The sequence below is a fragment of the Spinacia oleracea genome, chromosome 3, assembly GCF_020520425.1.
Source record: "Spinacia oleracea cultivar Varoflay chromosome 3, BTI_SOV_V1, whole genome shotgun sequence".
NCBI lineage: Eukaryota > Viridiplantae > Streptophyta > Magnoliopsida > Caryophyllales > Amaranthaceae > Spinacia > Spinacia oleracea.
In genome coordinates, this window is record NC_079489.1 from 120,121,948 (window position 1) to 120,141,290 (window position 19,343).

Genomic DNA, 19,343 nt, shown 5'->3' on the forward strand with positions numbered 1-19,343 from the left:
TGGGCCTGGCCTTGCCTGGGCCTGGCCTTGCGCTGGGCCTGGTCAAGCACTTGGCGTGTTGGATGCGTGTGGCTTGCTGGGCGTCGGCCTGGCTTCGTGTTGCGCCTTCGTCTAGCAAGCCTCGTCCGATGCTAATTCGTACGATACGCTTTCCGATTAAATTCCCGATTCCGGAATTCATTTCCGATACGAACAATATTTAACATTTCCGATTCCGGAATTAATTTCCGTTTCGAAAAAATATTTAATATTTTCGTTTCCGAAATTATTTTCCGATTCCGATAATATTTCCGATTCTGACAATATTTCCGTTTCCGGCAATATTTCCGATTCCGGTAATATTTCCATTTCCGATAATATTTTCCGATACGTACCATGTTTCCGTTTCCGGCAACATCTACGACTTGGATAATATTTATATTTTCGATACGATCCATATTTCCGTTTCCGGTAATGTCATCGTTTCCGGAGTATTCATTTCTTACTTTTGACGATCTCAGCTCCCACTGAAACCAAGATCCGTCGATTCCGAATATCCATAGATGGAGTATTTAATGCCATTAAATACTTGATCTGTTTACGTACTATCACTAGTAGAAAAAACCCTTATTGCAGCGGGCTTTTAGACCCCTGTTGCAGCGTACATCGTATGCTGCAACTGGGGGGCCTGCAACAAGTCTGAACTTGTTGCAGCGTACAATGTTCGCTGTAAAAAGTACTTTTTTGCAGCGTACATATGCATGTACGCTGCAACAAGTGTCAAAATTTTGGCAAAAATATTGACTTGTTGCAGCGTACAAAGAAGTAGCAAAAAACTCCACTTGTTGCAGGGTACATCTATTTGTACGCTACAACAAGTCTGAAAATTTGCCAAAATTTACACCCTTGTTGCAGCGTACACATATATATGTACGCTGCAACAAAGCACTTTTGGCGGGAAAATTCTAATTTTGTTTAGGGAATTTGCACCAAATATAGAAACCTGTCATAACAATAATAGAATATCGCAACCTGTATAACAAATATATAAACAATAACTGTAGTTTTGTATATATTCCAAAACCAAAGTGCACGTACTAATACATTTAAATATACATACGTTCCAATTTCAACGTACGCATGCATTTTAACATAAAAGATTGTTCTATACATCTAAACCAACTCGATCAAGCTTCCTCAGGTCAATAATAAATACTTGCTGGTAAAAAAACTTCGCCCATTGCTCACGAACCACATCAATTTCCTCACTACCATAAGGCGCAGTCCTCGGAGTATAGACCTTACAAAAAACAAAAATTTGATATGTATAAGTTTATTGGAATAAGTCTTGGAAACTTAAAAATAAACATAATAACCATGTACTAAGTTTAAAATGAGTCCTTAGGTTCTTTAGTTCAAAGTTGGTAGCGAAAATGTCATTTTAGGCTAAATATGACCTATAACGACCCAATGAGCCTTAAATGTGCATAAATAGATTGGAATGAGTCATAGAAAGTTATACCTAAGCATGTAAAACATTAATAAGTTTAAAATGAGTCCTTAGGTTCTTTATTTCAAATCTGGGAGAGAAAATGCTCATTTTAGCCTAAATATGGCTAATAACGACCAAACAAACCTTAAATGTGCATAAATAGATTGGAATAAGTCTTCGAAACTTCAAACTAAGCATATTAATCATGTAAAAGGTTTAAAATAAGTCCTTAGGTTCTTTATTTCAAATTTGGGAGCGAAAATATCATTTTAGCCTAAATATGACCTATAACGAACCAATTAGCCTTAAATGTGCATTAATAGATTCGAATGAGTCTTAGAAAGTTAAAACTATGCATAATAAATGTATAATAAGTATAAAATGAGTTCTTAGGTTCTTTAGTTCAAATTTGGGAGCGAAAATGTCTCATTTAAGCCTAAATATGACCTATAACGACCAAACAATCCTTAAATGTGCATAAGTAGATTGGAATAAGTCTTGCAAACTTAAAACTAAACATACAAATCATGTAATAAGTTTAAAATAAGTCCTTAAGTTCTTTAGTTCAAAGTTGGGAGCGAAAATGTCTTTTTATGCTAAATATGACCTATAATGACCCAATGAGATTTAAATGTGCATAAATAGATTGGTATGAGTCTTAGAAAGTCAAAACTAAGCATATAAAACACTTAGTAAGTTTAAAATGAGTCCTAAGGTTCTTTATTTAAAATTTGGGAGCGAAAATGCTCATTTTAGCCTAAATATGACCTATAACGACCAAACAAGCCTTTAATGTGCATAAGTAGATTGAAATGAGTTTTGGAAACTTCAAACTAAGCATATTAATCATGTAATAAGAATAAAATGAGTACTTAGGTTCTTTAGTTCAAAGTTGGGGAGCGGAAATGTCATTTTAGCTCTAAATATGACCTATAACGATCCAATGAGCCTTAAATGTGCATAAATAGATTCAAATGAGTTTTAGAAAGTTAAAGCTATGCATATTAATCATGTAATAAGAATCAAATAGTCCTTAGGTTCTTTAGTTAAAAGTAAATATGACCTATAACGACTCAATGAGCCTTAAATGTGCATACATAGATTGGAATAAGTTTTAGAAAGTTAAAACTATGCATATTAATCATGTAATAAGAATAAAATGAGTCCTTAGGACCTTTAGTTCAAAGTTGGGAGTGAAAATGTCGTTTTAGCTCTAAATATGACCTCTAACGACTCAATGAGCCTTAAAAGTGCTTACATAGATTGGAATGAGTTTTAAAAAGTTATAACTATGCATATTAATCATGTAATAAGAATAAAATGAGTCCTTAGTTTCTTTAGTTCAAAGTTGGGAGCGTAAATGTCATTTTAGCTCTAAACATGACCTATAACAACCCAATGAGCCTTAAATGTATATAAATAGATTGGAATGAGTTTTAGAAAGTTAAAACTATGCATATTAATCATGTAATAAGAATAAAAGAACACCTCTCTATACTTGGAGTTCCTTAAAGCACTAGATAGAACGAGGATTCAAAAGATGAAAATCTCCTATAGCTTTTTAAATATTTATTGAATAAAACCATTTCAACACACTTTTTTCCTCTTTCTCAACATGGATCAAAATGAACTCTTCAGTGAATCACAAGCATGTAAAAGAAGATACTAATTACTACTATAAACAAGAGATACTAATTATAAATATGTGCCTAAAATCCCAAGAAATTCCTCAAGGCTAACTTGTTACCTGAATTGACGTTAGGATAGCAGCAACATCATATATGGGACTCCATTGGTTTTATAGAATGTCAAGACAGATCTTCCATCTGCATAAACTAATAAATTCCCACCCAAAAAAAACACAGATATAGATAAGGTTAGAACAGGAAATTGGCAGGTTGATTCACTTATATAAACCACAGGTACAGACAACCAAGTACATGCAAAACAAAGTCAAAAGCAGCTAAAGAACCAAGTTACAGATGGATTTACTCCTTTCGGATCAAGAAATCAGCTTCTATATCATGGTGATTTTTTAAGACACGTGAGCATCAGCAAGTTGTTTATTGGATAAGAAGAATAGGAAAATTGCAGCAAAAACCTTAAAATACATAAATTTTAGTAAGCTGAAGCCAACAAACTAAAATAAGAAATAAGTATGAAGTTCTCAATCATCACATACTCCATGCAAGATCATCTTGAAACAATCATCATAAAACAAGCTAGTCGAAGTACAATGAAGCAACACACTACAGGTTTTTTTTATAGGTATTAGGTTACTTCCATGAATTATGATATAATCATATAAGGGTCAAAATCCTGCTTCAAATAAATTAACAAAATCCTGCCTGGCTGCCTCTACCTAAATATTCCATGATATTGTACCTTCAGCTGATGTAGACTGTATCACTTAAAAGCCTGATTCATTTCATATTCTACCATATTTCCAATATATGTTCATACTCAGGGGGTAAATTTCTAGCTAATACACAACGGGAATGCACCAATATCTCACATAACAGAACAAAAAAGCAACCAACCAAATATGAAAGTTATTTAGTTTATATTATAAACTTTTGATCGATTACTGCAAACAATGTCAACTTAGGACAAGTTGACCAAGCAGACTGCAGATATCATCTTAAGAGAGAGAGTAGCAACAATACCTTCTCTTGGAGATTTCTGCAGATATGCTCTATGGCAGAAAGTCTTAGCTGCAAAGATTGTACATTGTCCTGCAGTTTCTTTGCTTCTTTTTCATCATGCTTTGATTTCTTAGCCTATTGAAAGAAATACGAGCATAAACAGCAGGCAAAACTCAACAACAATATTATTCTAAAAAATTCTCATAGAACATACCAGATGCTTATACTTGAGGAGCTCAGAAAAATCTGTCTGCTTGCGAGCTGGACCATATTCGATTCCCTTGACTCGACTACCAAAGTTCAGGGAGCATAAAGTCTCCCCCAAGTCTGCAGCGCTAGGACTAATCTGGATAAATAAGACAGATAACTTACAGCCACATCTCAGTTCAACAAGGCTTAGTTGTAATCTGATCCTTCAAGGGATAATGCAAGCATGACTTAGTAGAGCTACTCTTGCTGCTGATTTATTGCACAACAAAATAGTGTGATTATTATGACTTATGAGTTAGCTAATAAGAAAGAGCTTCATAGGAGGAATATTTATAACTTTTATTGTTAGATGGTGCAACGGTAATGTAGTTACAAGAATGATTACATTTTCTAAAGACATCAAAGCGTCGAGGGGATATGTGAACACAAAAATTCTAACACCGGAAACCCCCATAAATTAAGTAGCTCTGCATATGCTACAGTGTTTATAACACCGGAAACAAAATCTAACTATGAATATATGATTTTTATACAAATGGAAAAAAAATGTGTTGAAATTGAACAGAAAACCAAAAAGAAAATATATCTAGCATGTTCATTTGATAAGAAAAGATATTTATATGTTAAAGAAAAACTTCATTGAAGTTTATCAGCCCAAAAAAGTTATAAATATTAAGTGTTTTTATCTAATAAGCATCGTGCTACAGTGTCAAGCACCACCTGAAGTTCCCCCAAACACTTCAGCAGACAAAAGCCACCCCTGGATAGGGCCTATATAATTGGTGTGTCCATTGAAGTGTTCAAGGGAACTCTTGAGGGCACCTAGCTGTGTTGCTTGACAATAATTAAAGCTCTCTATTACAAATTTATACTGTAACATTTTTGCTATTATTCTGGAGTAACTGAAAGATCCTGAGAATTTAAGGTAAAACGAGAAAACGTAACCAAAGATAGACTATGTACAAATGCAGAACATGAACCTAGTCTAGAATATGGCTTTGGAGAAATATGAATGTGCAGAATATAATCCTGAAGGTAGTGTTCCTTTATCCACCCTTTTTCTGTCTCCAGTCCCTCTCTTACTTCACTTCTCATGGCCAATTGACCCATACTTCATTTAAAGGAATGCAGTTGCACAGCAAGAAATAAAAACCATATGTAATGTCAACCTATGAATATCCAACAAAAAAGGCATATTGACCACAAACAATATCAACTTTGATTCTGCTTTGCACTTAACCATCAATATTAACTCAATGCATAGACAAAAAAAAAGGAACTCACAGGGGAAATGGCTTTGGGGAATATGAATAAGTATGCCCTGTGCAGGTTAGATTACTGAACATCCGACCTTGATTTCCAACAAGATACAAATAGCAACCAGAGTAGCTCCGACCTGGACATAAAAGAGATTTTAGATTCGTAAGTATAAGCGTGAAAATAAAAAATATATTGGCAGGTAAAATTGCAGTCTTTTAATTTCATCATAGCCTCATAACCCCCCAAGAACTACCTCAAACACTTCAATAGGACATCAGGACCACCAATTAAGCAGCCAAAAGAGACATGTGTGTCCTACTGAAGTGTTTGGGGGAACTCTAGGGATCATTTTTACAATTCAAAGAAACTAAACGTATAAGCTGCATTTTCTCATTAATCAAAGTACAAGTGTTGTGGGGTTTTTCCTGTATTTTAACTACAGTGGATAGACAGGAACAAATCATAGATACCTAGGTTTGGGATGTTTTATTTTATGTGAGTATTTGGATTTTGGACACTTCGATTTGTTCTTCCAATTTCTATAATTAGAATAATTCACCTAAGTAATGTCTTTCTCCTTTCTCAGAAAGATTTTAACATGGATGTGTCAGCACTTACCACTCTCATGGTTTAAGCAGTTAAGCAACCTAAACTCGTTTTTCGTTGTGTGACCTCTGGATCTAACCCAAGAAATTGAAGTGTCCAAGAACCCTAGTACCATCTCTATGTACTAGAGAGCTTAGAAGATAACTTTAGGATGTCTCACATCACCTTTCAGGATGTCTTTCAACATTGCTTATATAGTTTCTCAATACTTTTCCATTTCAGGGATCCAAGGTTTGCAACTCCAGTACATTTCCTCAAAACAACACCTTCCACTTTTAGTTACCATCAATCACTCCATGAATCCTCAAAAGAAATATCTGAGCTAGTACCGAACATCCATATACGCTGAGCATCCTAACACCAATTGTCCTCAAATAATTTCTAGAAGAAGCTTAGGTATCAAAACCCTGCCTCATGATCCCTCACAACTCACAAGAAAACCTCAAAACCATCGCTCTAATCGGGAACTCTAGAGTCTAGTCCAAGTTCTTTTCAAGCTTAATGAAGAGGTTCACTACAATCATACAGTGTTTATATAAATATCAATATCACCACTCAACTACTTGGATGTTTCCTTAGGTCAAATAGCAATATGAATTAAATGATTGGTAATTGATTATAACCTTTAATGATTGGTAATTGATTATAACCTTTGTTCAGAATCCCTTGATTCTGTGCAAACATGACTTAAATCCTATTTATCAGAAAGCATAACCCTTAAACTCTAAGTAGGATCCTTTTTGAGAGATCCTTCAATTAACCACACTATCATAAGTTATAGCCTTTGGCTTAGGGGATCAAGTCATCTCAACTTCTATTCGTTTTCAAATGCACATCACAGGTTCACTACATATGCTGTAATCTTAGAAAATCTCCACTCAACATCTTGATCTATCCAAGGTAATTATTAAGTTTCTCTTTTAGGTTGCCTCAACATATTAGTATTCTACTAAAAAAGTTTTTCTTAAAGTTTACTCGTAATAATTATGTTAAACATTTCAGATTATTACCAAGTAGATTTATGAGGCCTAATATATTATAGGTTACTGTATATAAATGGCCTGTAAACCTTCCTCTTGACAAATGAAAGCATGCCTTCCGGCCAGTAAACAGAATAATACGTTTTCTTTATCAATAAAACATCAAAGAATAGATTGACGAAGGGGGTTAACATTAACCCATTGTTTAAATTAAACTTAATTCAGAATATAGACCACATCCATGTATACATTTAAAAATAAAAATAAAAACACCCAACAGCATTTTTGCAAGAGAAATTTAGTTGTAGTTGACTTCGACCAAAATTGATAATAGAAAGAGAGTAAGCTTTGAACAGTAATGGGAACCCATGAACATAGGGGTTTCAAAATCTTACAGTAGTATACAAAGTCAGATGATATATTTCAGACTCGACACTGTACAATAACAACACTTAATATCATTAATTAGCCCCTTCCTACCTTAAACAACACTTAATATCGCCAAAAAAAACAAATTGAACAAACCCTAATTAACCCTAATTCTTAAAACGAAAATCAAGAAGGGACAGGGAAGATAATTACTTACCGCGGTGAAAATATTGACGAAGAACAGGACGCGAGCTGAACCACCGGCCGAGCAAGCTAGCTGGTTTAGCGACGGAGAAGTTAGGTGGCGAGAACCACCGACGAGGAAGCTAGATGAGGAGAACCACCGACGAGAAAAGAGAACCACCGACGCGGAGGCTAGATGGGGAGAACCATCGTCGAGAAAAGAGAACCACCAACGAGGAAGCTAGAGGGAGAGAACCACCGACGAGACCCACCAGCAGGGAAAGCTGAGGGAAGAATTGAAGAACGGAGCTGAGCGCGGGACTTTGAAAATTTGGTCTCTTGCCTTTTGAGATTATGTTGGTGTTAATTAACCAAATATCCATTGCATCGAATTTTTTTGACAACGACCTATTGCAGGGGGCTTTTACAACGTACGCTACAACAGAAAGGGCTATTGCAGGGGGCTTTTACAATGTACGCTGCAACAAACATTTTTGCAGGGGGCAATTAATTTGTACGCTGCAACAACTGTTTAAAGAGTTTGACCCGCGTTGACCGACTGGTTGTTGAAGCGTATTAATACATGTACGCTGCAACAAGGGGCTGCAACAGGGGTTTTTTCTACTAGTGTATTTGTGTGACCCTACGGGTTCAGTCAAGAGTAAGCTGTGGATTAATATCATTAATTCCACTTGAACTGAAGCGGCCTCTAGCTAGGCATTAAGCTCACTTGATCTCACTGAATTATTAACTTGTTAATTAATACTGAACCGCATTTATTAGACTTAACATTAAATGCATACTTGGACCAAGGGAATTATTTCCTTCAGTCTCCCACTTGTCCTTAGGGACAATTGTGCATTTCCTAATTCCTTTGTTGCTCGATGCTTGCTCTTGAACATAAGGTAAGAGTTGTCATCCTTATTATGTCTAGAGGTGTTTCTCGGTTTCAGAGTTCAACTGATCAAATAAACAGATAATCATAGCCTATGATTCATCTAAGCACGGCCATGCATTTTATAGTTTCTATCTCTCCGAGTGGCCTTGTACAACTTTCAGCATCTCATCTCGATTTATGGGAGGACAATCCCAATCTTGCGATCTTGAGATTAGACTTCGTTTGATAGGTGATTACCTGAGCGTTGCCTTTATAGCCTCCTTTTACGGTGCGACGGTTGGTCAACGTCAAAGTAAGCAGTTCTCAAACAAGTAATCTCAAATCACTCAGGTATTGAGGATTTAGTGTCTAATAATTTTAATGAAATTTACTTATGACAGATTTTCATCTTTTACAGTAAAGTTTCATAGGTCTGTTCGATACTAGTCTTCCCAAAGTAAGTATCTATGCAAATGATTATGACATTGCCATGTCCACATAGTTCAAGAAACAAAACTACTAGTCATCTTGCATTCTAGTCGTCTAACGTTTTCTATGCGTCCATCTTTATAGAAAACTCCGACCAGGGACCATTTTCAACTTTTGTCATTCAAGTTCACTTGATAGATATTTCTTAGTCACAGGACTGGTCCTGACAGTCTATCTTGAATATTTCGTCAAATTGAAGGGACTCATCATTTAATAAACCACAAATTAAATGGAAAAATGAATTCTATTCATTTATTGTGAATGATTAACCAATAATGTTTTACAAAGTATTAAACTCTAAAACTTTAAAACATTAAACAAGGACATCAAAGCCATTCTCCAAAATGCTCGATTCCCATAGTTGCAGTGTGCGAGTTGTGCTTCGCCTGCGGCAGAGGTTTAGTCAATGGATCTGAGATGTTGTCATTAGTTCCAATCTTGCTTATCTTGACTTCTTTTCTTTAAACGAACTCTCGTAGAAGGTGAAATCTACGAAGTACATGCTTGACTCTTTGGAGGTGTCTAAGCTCCTTTGACTGTGCAATAGCTCCGTTATTATCACAATACAGGGCCATTGGTCCTTTAATGGAGGGGACTACACCAAGTTCACCTATGAACTTCCTTAGCCATATAGCTTCCTTTGCTGGTTCATGTGCAGCAATGTACTTCGCTTCAGTTGTAGAATCCGCAATGGTGCTTTGCTTAGCACTTTTCCAGCTTACTGCACCTCCGTTGAGGCAGAAGACATACCCAGACTGTGATCTGAAATCATCTTTGTCGGTTTGGAAACTTGCATCCGTATAGCCTTTAACAATTAATTCATCATCTCCACCATAGACCAGAAAGTCATCGTTGTGCCTTTTCAGGTACTTCAGAATGTTCTTGGCAGCAGTCCAATGTGCCTCTCCAGGATCTGACTGGTATCTGCTCGTAGCACTGAGTGCATACGCAACATCCGGGCGTGTACATATCATAGCATTTATTATTGAACCAATCAATGATGCATATGGAATCCCATTCATTCGTCTACGCTCATCAAGTGTTTTTGGGCACTAAGTCTTGCTTAGAGTCATTCCATGAGACATGGGTAGGTAGCCTCGCTTGGAGTCTGCCATCTTGAACCTTTCAAGCACCTTATTGATATAAGTGCTTTGACTAAGTCCAATCATCTTTTTAGATCTATCTCTGTAAATCTTGATGCCCAGTATGTATTGTGCTTCTCCTAGATCCTTCATCGAAAAACATTTCCCAAGCCAAATCTTGACAGAGTTCAACATAGGAATGTCATTTCCGATAAGTAATATGTCGTCGACATATAATACTAGAAAAGAAATTTTGCTCCCACTGACCTTCTTGTATACACAAGATTCGTCTGCGTTCTTGATGAAACCAAAGTCACTGACTGCTTCATCAAAACGTATATTCAAGCTCCTTGATGCCTGCTTCAATCCGTAGATTGATATCTTTAGCTTGCATACCTTTTTTGCATTCTTTGGATCCTCAAAACCCTCAAGCTGTGTCATAAACACAGTTTCTGTTAAAACGTCGTTTAAGAAAGCGGTTTTGACATCCATCTGTCATATTTCGTAATCGTAATATGCAACGATTGCTAACATTATCCGAATAGACTTTAGCATTGCAACTGGTGAAAAGGTTTCATCGTAATCCACACCGTGGACTTGCCTGTAACCTTTTGCAACCAATCTAGCTTTGAAAACTTCAAGTTTCCCATCCTTGTCCTTTTTCAGTTTGAAAACCCATTCCTATGGCTTGGTAGCCATCTGGCAAATCGACCAAATCCCATACTTGGTTTTCACACATGGAGTCTAATTCAGATTGCATGGCTTCATGCCATTGCTTGGAGCTAGGGCTCGTCATAGCTTGTTTGTAAGTCGCAGGTTCATCACTTTCAAGTAATAGAACGTCATAGCTCTCGTTCGTCAAAATACCTAAGTACCTTTCCGGTTGAGATCTATATCTTTGCGATCTACGCGGGGTTACATTTCTAGATTGACCATGATTCTCACCAGATACTTCTAAAGATATCTGAGTTTCATCTTGAATGTCATCTTGAGCATTCTCTAGAGTTTGTTGTTCGACTCGAATTTCTTCGAGGTCTAATTTTCTCCCACTTGTCATTTTGGAAATGTGATTCTTTTCCAAAAAGATACCATCTCGAGCAACAAACACCTTGTTCTCAGATGTATTGTAGAAGTAATACCCCTTTGTTTCCTTTGGGTAGCCCACAAGGATACATTTGTCAGATTTTGGATGAAGTTTGTCTGAAATTAATCGTTTGACGTATACTTCACATCCCCAAATCTTAAGAAAAGACACATTTGGAGGCTTTCCAAACCATAACTCATATGGAGTCTTTTCAACAGCTTTAGACGGAGCTGTATTTATAGTGAGTGCAGCTGTATTTAGTGCATGTCCCCAAAATTCTATTGGAAGTTCGGCCTGACCCATCATTGATCTAACCATGTCTAGCAAGGTTCTGTTCCTCCGTTCCGACACACCGTTCCATTGTGGTGTTCTAGGAGGAGTCAATTCTGACAGAATTCCACATTCTTTCAGATGGTCATCAAATTCATAGCTCAGATATTCACCGCCTCTATCAGACCGCAGTGCCTTAATATTCTTGCCTAATTGATTCTCTACTTCACTCCGAGAATCTCATCATCTGTTAGGTGGGCTAACCAACCGACCGAGTTGGGCTGAAATTCCTTGAATTTGTCAAAGGATTCAGACTTATGCTTCATTAGGTAGACATAACCATATCTACTGAAGTCATCAGTGAAAGTGATAAAGTAGCTGAAACCACCTCTAGCATTTGTACTCATTGGTCCACATACATCTGTATGGATTAAACCCAATAGTTCAGTTGCTCTTTCTCCAACTTTAGAGAAAGGTTGCTTTGTCATTTTGCCAAGTAAACATGATTCGCACTTACTATAATCCTCTAAATCAAATGGTTCTAGAATTCCTTCCTTTTGAAGTCTTTCCATGCGTTTCAAGTTAATATGGCCTAATCGACAATGCCACAGATAGGTGAGATCTGAATCATCCTTTTTGGCCTTTTGGTATTTATGTTATAAACTTGTTTGTCGTGATCTAATAAATAAAGTCCATTGACTAATCTAGCAGATCCATAAAACATCTCTTTAAAATAAAACGAACAACTATTGTCTTTTATTAAAAAGGAAAATCCCTTAGCATCTAAGCAAGAAACAGAAATGATGTTTTTAGTAAGACTTGGAACATGGAAACACTCTTCCAGTTCCAAAACTAGCTCAGAGGGCAACGACAAATAATAAGTTCCTACAGCTAATGCAGTAATCCATGCTCCATTTCCCACTCGTAGGTCGACTTCACCCTTGCTTAACCTTCTACTTCTTCTTAGTCCCTGTGGATTGGAACATAAGTGTGAGCCACAACCTGTATCTAATACCCAAGAAGTTGAATTAGCAAGTATACAGTCTATAACGAAAATACCTGAAGATGGAACGACTGTTCTGTTCTTCTGATCTTCCTTTAGCTTCAAGCAATCTCTCTTCCAATGCCCCTTCTTCTGGCAGTAGAAGCATTCAGATTCAGAAGTGGGTTACTTACCTTCCTCTTTTCAGATTTGGCGCCAGTTTGCTTAGTTGGGCTGGCCTTGTTGCCACCTTTCTTAGCATTCCTCTTCTTTCCAGATTTCTTGAACTTGCCCCCACGCACCATAAGCACATCTTGCTTATCACTTTTGAGCGTCTTTTCAGCGGTCTTCAGCATACCGTGAAGCTCAGTGAGCGTTTTGTCCAGACTATTCATACTGTAGTTCATCTTGAACTGATCATACCCGCTATGAAGAGAATGGAGGATGGTGTCTACAGCCATTTCCCGAGAGAACTGCTGATCCAGCCGACTCATATTCTCAATGAGTCCAATCATTTTGAGAACATGTGGACTTACGGGCTCGCCTTTCTTAAGCTTGGTCTCAAGAATTTTCCTATGGGTCTCGAACCTTTCGAATCGAGCCAGATCTTGGAACATGTTCTTTAACTCACTGATGATCGTGAAAGCATTTGAGTTGATGAATGTTTTCTGCAGATCTGCACCCATGGTTGCAAGCATTAGACATTTCACATCCTTGTTGGCATCAATCCAACGATTGAGGGCTGCTTGAGTGACCCCTTCGCCTGCGGCTTCGGGCATCGCCTCTTCCAGGACATACTCCTTTCCTTCCTGCATAAGAACTATTTGCAAGTTCCTTTGCCAGTCAAGGAAGTTTTTCCCGTTCAACTTCTCCTTTTCGAGAATTCATCGAATGTTGAAAGAATTATTGTTTGCCATAATTAAAACTACAATTGCAAAAGAATAAACAAATAATTAATCATCATTCACAGTTTCTCTTAATAAACTTAAATTCTAGCATACATGCATAATTTAATGTTTATTAAGCATCTTATTCAAGTTATGTGTTCCGGCAGGTGTGAATAAAATGATTCCAAGACCCTAAAAACCATTGAAGAATTAAGCACATTATGTATTTAGACTAAATTCTAAAATCTTTTAGGTAAGCAAAAGCCTTTTGCTAATAGTCTAAAAACCATTGAAGAATTAAGCACATTATGTATTTAGACTCAATTCTAAAATCTTTTAGGTAAGCAAAAGCCTTTTGGTTAATAGGTACGTCTAAGAGCTTATTAGGTAAACCTATCAATTTTGCCACGACATAAAAGGACTCCTTACTTATATCGTTGAGTTTCACCAAACCTAACATGTACTCACAATTATTTGTGTACCTTACCCCTTTAGGATCAATAAGTAACACTTCTCTGAGCGTAAAACTATTACTAGATTGATGTAAAGGTTATCCAAGTAAGTGTTATTTTGGCATGGCACCTTTTAACTCAATTTTTAAAGTTTGGAACTTAAGGCTTTTACTATGTTGGTTAGATTTTAAGTGAACTAAAATCCTTAATCATGCAACATAATCAAGCTTCAATCTCATGCATATTTAAGACATATTTAAAAGCAATAAATAACTTAAAGCATGCATAAGATAAATGTGATCTAGTATGGCCCGACTTCATCTTGAAGCTTCAACTTCAAAGTCCGTCTTGAAAATGGTCTTGAATTTCACGGTGGGAGGCGCCATTTTCTCAAAATAGGATCAGCTATAATTAAACAAATTACAACTATTTGACGGCACACAGATCATATTTGAATTGAAAAACAAATTTGGTGCATTAGACCAATTACATTCAAATTAATGGTACGCAGACCATATTTTCTATCATATTTGGGCCATACTAGTCACTTCATAACCTGCAAAACAGTACATATACAATATATACCATTCACCCATTCATTATCATGAATGGCCCACATAGCTGGTTAGTAAAACACGTTGTATGCATCACATAAATATTTGCAGCAATTAATCAAGGGCACCAATAATCTACCAATTATTTAGTCCTTATTAATTCTAATCAAGTTGTTTAACCTTAAAGGATTTGAAGACCTAATCAAGAGTTTATGACTAAAAATGCTCCCACTTAAACCAATAACTTTATATGCTTTACTAAATTTAAACACAAAATTGTATTTCTAGTCTAACCGAAAACATACAAGTTTAATTAAAATTTAAAGCTCATATAAAATTATAATCGAATCCATTTATTTAATTTATTTTCAGTTGAATTAAACGAATTTAAATTAATTCAAGGTTTAATTTTAGTAAAATAATTAATATAAATTAAAATTTATAATAATTATAATATTTAAAATTAAAATCCAAGAAAACAATTTAAATTATTAATTTTAAAATTAATTAAAATTATTTCGAACTGAAAATGTCAAATTAAAATTCAAAACGACTCAATCGTAACACGACGAGCACTTGGGCTTGCGCCCAAGCCCCATCGAGTGCACGACCGACCGCACGCCCATGACACAATGCAGCAGCAGCCATGCGCAAACGCAGCCAGCCAAGCCACGCTTGTGTGCAGCCTGCTCGCCCGCATGCATCGCAGCAGCTACCGAAGAAGTGCTCACTCGCTAGGCGCAAGCAAGCTCTCGTGACGAGGCAGCGCTCGCTGGTGCGCGGAGCAGCGATCGCTGGGCTACCCAGCTTTCGCCCTCGCGCGCGCGCCTCGTCTTGTGCCACGCCCATCGCCCTTCGCCCATAGCACACAGCACACACGCCTAGGCTCCCTTGCCTCGTGCGCGCGCCATGCCTTGGTTGCTCGCTGCATTTGTACCGCACGGGCGACGAGCTCCCTTGCTCGTCGCCGCGTGCCCGCACTATACAACACCCCTTAAGGGTAACACGTAGGTTCCATTTCTTTGTGCGTGCAACATTTATGGGCGTTTTTCATAAAAATATAAAATTTTTAATTCAAAATTAACGACAAATTAATAAAACGTATTAATTTCATAATTTTAGGGCGAAAAATCGAAAATTTATTAATCAATTAATTTCCAATTAACATGGATTCAAATCTTGGTCATAAAAATTTAAAATTTAACATAAATTAACAATTTTTATGGTGGTTTTTAATCATGGATATCTAATTAAATTATTAATTAATTATGAAAAACACATCAATTCTAAATTATTCGAATTTCAACAAATTAATCATAATTACAAATTAGATTGCATAATTAACAAGGTTAGGCATTCAAACTTGTTAAACATATATAGTAGGTCAATCAAAATTCAAGATTTATCAACAAGAATCGCAAATATTTAATTTAACATCTTAAATTTACGAAATTTTGCATTCGAAAAACTAAAACCTTCGAAAAGTCATAGTTAGGCTTCGAATTTGAGATTTTTGGGTTCGGCCGAAAAATATTATGTTTGACAAAATTTTAGAATGCCTTTTACATGCGGAATTGACACAAAAATCACTCGATTTGGATGAGTAACGAAGAAACTGCCGAAAAACTGCGTACGTATAATTAAATAAACGCAATTTGCAATTAATTAACAATTACGAAAATTAATCACCCCTTTTAATTCTTGCAAATTTGTAATATTTAACCATGTTCATGCAATTTAGATTATGAAAATAATAAGAGGCTTGTGATACCACTGTTAGGTTATGATACATATGACAATTCATAAATCATGCGGAAAAAACCATAAAGCCAGGAAAGCATATTATTTACACATAATCATTTAGCATAGTTTAGATGCATACTTTTTGTTGCGTGCCTTCCCTAGCTGCGCCCGAACCGAACAAGAACAAGTCTTTAGGACTCCAAGTGTCGTCCCTCTGTAGATAGTCCACAGCACGTCCGTATCCGCCTTAAGCTTGACCAACTAGAATCGCCCTTAAGGTTCCTAGGAATTTCGGCTAAATGGTTGCAAGTGTTTGGCTGATTTTTGCTTCAAAATCTTACCTTTGAATACTTGAATATGATGTATAAATTTGTGACCATAGGCACCTATTTATAGAGTTATGGAAAAGGACTTAAAATCCTATTAGAATACTAATTTAGTTTAATTAGAATCCTGCTAGGACTCTATTAAATAAACTTTATCTATTAGGATTAGGATTTAATCATATGACGAATCCCGATAGCCTTAGGATTCGTGTAGCACGCATGCACGCAGCGCCCAAGCACCGCACGCCCATGCGCAAGCCTTGCGGCCCACGCACAGCGCACAGCGCTGAGGCCCACTTGCTCGCAGCCCATCGCTGAGCTCGCGCGCGCCAAGGCTTGGGTGGGCCTGGCCTTGCCTGGGCCTGGCCTTGCGCTGGGCCTGGTCGAGCACTTGGCGTGTTGGATGCGTGTGGCTTGCTGGGCGTCGGCCTGGCTTCGTGCTGGGCCATCGTCTAGCAAGCCTCGTCCGATGCTAATTCGTACGATACGCTTTCCGATTAAATTCCCGATTTCGGAATTCATTTCCGATACGAACAATATTTAACATTTCCGATTCCGGAATTAATTTCCGTTTCGAACAAATATTTAATATTTCCGTTTCCGGAATTATTTTCCGATTCCGATAATATTTCCGATTCTGACAATATTTCCGTTTCCGGCAATATTTCCGATTCCGGTAATATTTCCATTTCCGATAATATTTTCCGATACGTACCATGTTTCCGTTTCCGGAAACATCTACGACTTAGATAATATTTATATTTCCGATACGATCCATATTTCCGTTTCCAGCAATATCATCGTTTCCAGAGTATTCATTTCTTGCTTTTGACGATCTCAGCTCCCACTGAAACCAAGATCCGTCGATTCTGAATATCCATAGATGGAGTATTTAATGCCATTAAATACTTGATCCGTTTACGTACTATTTGTGTGACCCTACGGGTTCAGTCAAGAGTAAGCTGTGGATTAATATCATTAATTCCACTTGAACTGAAGCGACCTCTAGCTAGGCATTCAGCTCACTTGATCTTACTGAATTATTAACTTGTTAATTAATAATGAACCGCATTTATTAGAGTTAACATTAAATGAATACTTGGACCAAGGGAATTATTTCCTTCAGTCTCCCACTTGTCCTTAGGGACAAGTGTGCATTTCCTAATTCCTTTGTTGCTCGATGCTTGCTATGGGGGAACAGAGAGAATTAGAGTTCTCTGTTTTCTCCTAGGGTTGTGTGTATGAATTGTGTTATGTTGGAAAAGAGGTTAGAAGGTTATTAACATAACCTTACTAACCGACCAAGCCATAAGGCAAGGCCGGCCAGCAAACCCCGCGTGAGACAAGCACAGCGAGCTGGGCCATGGGCCTCGCTGTTGTGGCTGTGTCGCTGCTTCGGCCCGTGCGCACACGCGCAGCTCGCTCGGCCATGGGCCAGCGTTGCCGTGTTGTCGTGGCCTTGCTTGCTTGCCCAGCGCGTGTCCATGGGCCTCGAGTGCTTCGTGCACTCGGCTCGTGGGCCGCTCTTCGTATCCGCGATTAAATATATTTCGGATATATTATTTATCGTTTCGTATACGACGAATCACCGTCGTACGATACGATTTATTCGTTTCGCCTAGCTTACGAATATTAGCGATATGATATACGATTCCGATGCAAGGTTGTTTCGTATAATACGTTTTCCAAATAATTCCCGAAAAGCTATTAAATGAATTTCCGATTCATTTAATCCGGTGATCTGTTATGTGTCATTGGTGTGACCTTGTAGGTTCAGTCAAGAGTAAGCTGTGAGTTCAATATCCATTAGAACTCACTGATCGGAAGCATTGCTCCAGCTAGCTGTTCCGATCACTTGATCTCACTGAATTAATTGTTCGCAATTTATCTGAACCTTGGTATTAGACTTAATGCACCTTGGGTGAAGGACATATTTCCTTCAATCTCCCACTTGTCATTCAGACAAGTGTGCATCCACATTCCTTTGTCACTTAGTGTTACTTACTGAACATAAGGTAAGATCCAAGCCATCCTTATTAGGTCCAGAAGTGTTTCTCGGATTACAGAGTTCAACTGTCAAACTTTTGCAGAAGGTTAAGCCTAACCATTTTGAGCACGGCCATGCATTTTACAATATCTAACTCTCCAAGAGGCCTTGTTACACAACAACACCATATCCTATCAAAGATAGGAGGACCATCCATTCTTGCAATCTATGAATACTCACTTTGATTCATAGTACGCCTGATAACTACTTTTATAGCCTCCTTTTACGGTGCGACGTTTAGCTAGCATCAAAGCGAACTAATTCTCAAACGAGCAGACATAATCGTTCATGTTCTGAGGAACGGTTTCTAATCACCATTAATGAGAACTACCTATGACATGACTTTAATCTCTTAAAGTGTTCTCATGGTCAATCCGATACAAGATCCAATAAGTATCTATGCAAAAGATTCTGACATCCAGTCACTCTAGTTCAAGAAACAGAACTAAGTAATCTACTTGCAATCTAATCTTCATTAGTCATTGGTCGTCCACCTTTCAATGACCTGGATTAGGGATCCTTTGTGACTTCAATATTCAAGTTCACTTATGGGTGTTTCTTTGTCGAAGAATCCATCTTGACATCCCATTTGAATGATTAGAATCACATGGACTTATCATTTAATTCTAAACCACAATTAAATGAATATGAAATAATAAATTTCATAAATATGAAATTGTTAAACCAATTGTTTTAAACATAGATCTAACAGATGTTCTAAAACAATACTTAGAAAATCAAAGTCATTCTCCAACATGCTTGATTCCCATGGTTGCTACATGTGCGTTGTGTTTCACTTGTGGCAACGATTTAGTCAATGGATCCG

At 37.2% G+C, this 19,343-nt stretch overlaps 1 protein-coding gene across 4 annotated transcripts; it reads right to left on the reverse strand.

Moving 5' to 3' along the window:
• Positions 1 to 1,027: 1,027 nt before the first annotated feature.
• Positions 1,028 to 8,085, reverse strand: LOC110780074 (kinesin-like protein KIN-14S). Of its 4 annotated transcripts, none has more exons than XR_008930949.1 (6): positions 7,759 to 8,085; positions 5,611 to 5,722; positions 4,331 to 4,462; positions 4,138 to 4,251; positions 3,219 to 3,306; positions 1,028 to 1,279 (listed from the first exon to the last, which is right to left on the reverse strand). XR_008930949.1 is itself a non-coding variant. In XM_056840720.1 (6 exons), the coding sequence occupies exons 2-5, from the start codon at positions 5,670 to 5,672 to the stop codon at positions 3,280 to 3,282; spliced, it is 330 nt and encodes a 109-aa protein (XP_056696698.1). In that variant the 5' UTR covers positions 5,673 to 5,722; positions 7,759 to 8,085; the 3' UTR covers positions 1,028 to 1,279; positions 3,219 to 3,279. The 4 variants fall into 4 exon arrangements, 1 of the variants encoding a protein (XP_056696698.1); XR_008930951.1 differs by having other exon boundaries at positions 4,331 to 4,572; XR_008930950.1 differs by having other exon boundaries at positions 4,331 to 4,575.
• Positions 8,086 to 19,343: the final 11,258 nt, after the last annotated feature.

Bases quoted from the DNA above. Each gene is read 5' to 3' on its own strand.
- LOC110780074 (XM_056840720.1), bottom strand. From the start codon at position 5,672: ATGTTCAGTAATCTAACCTGCACAGGGCATACTTATTCATATTCCCCA. The intron at 4,458-5,610 runs GTGAGTTCCTTT...TATCCAGATTAG, and splicing joins TCCCCAAAGCCATTTCCCCT to TCCTAGCGCTGCAGACTTGG. The intron at 3,307-4,137 runs GTATTGTTGCTA...GGAATTTATTAG, and splicing joins GCAGAAATCTCCAAGAGAAG to TTTATGCAGATGGAAGATCT.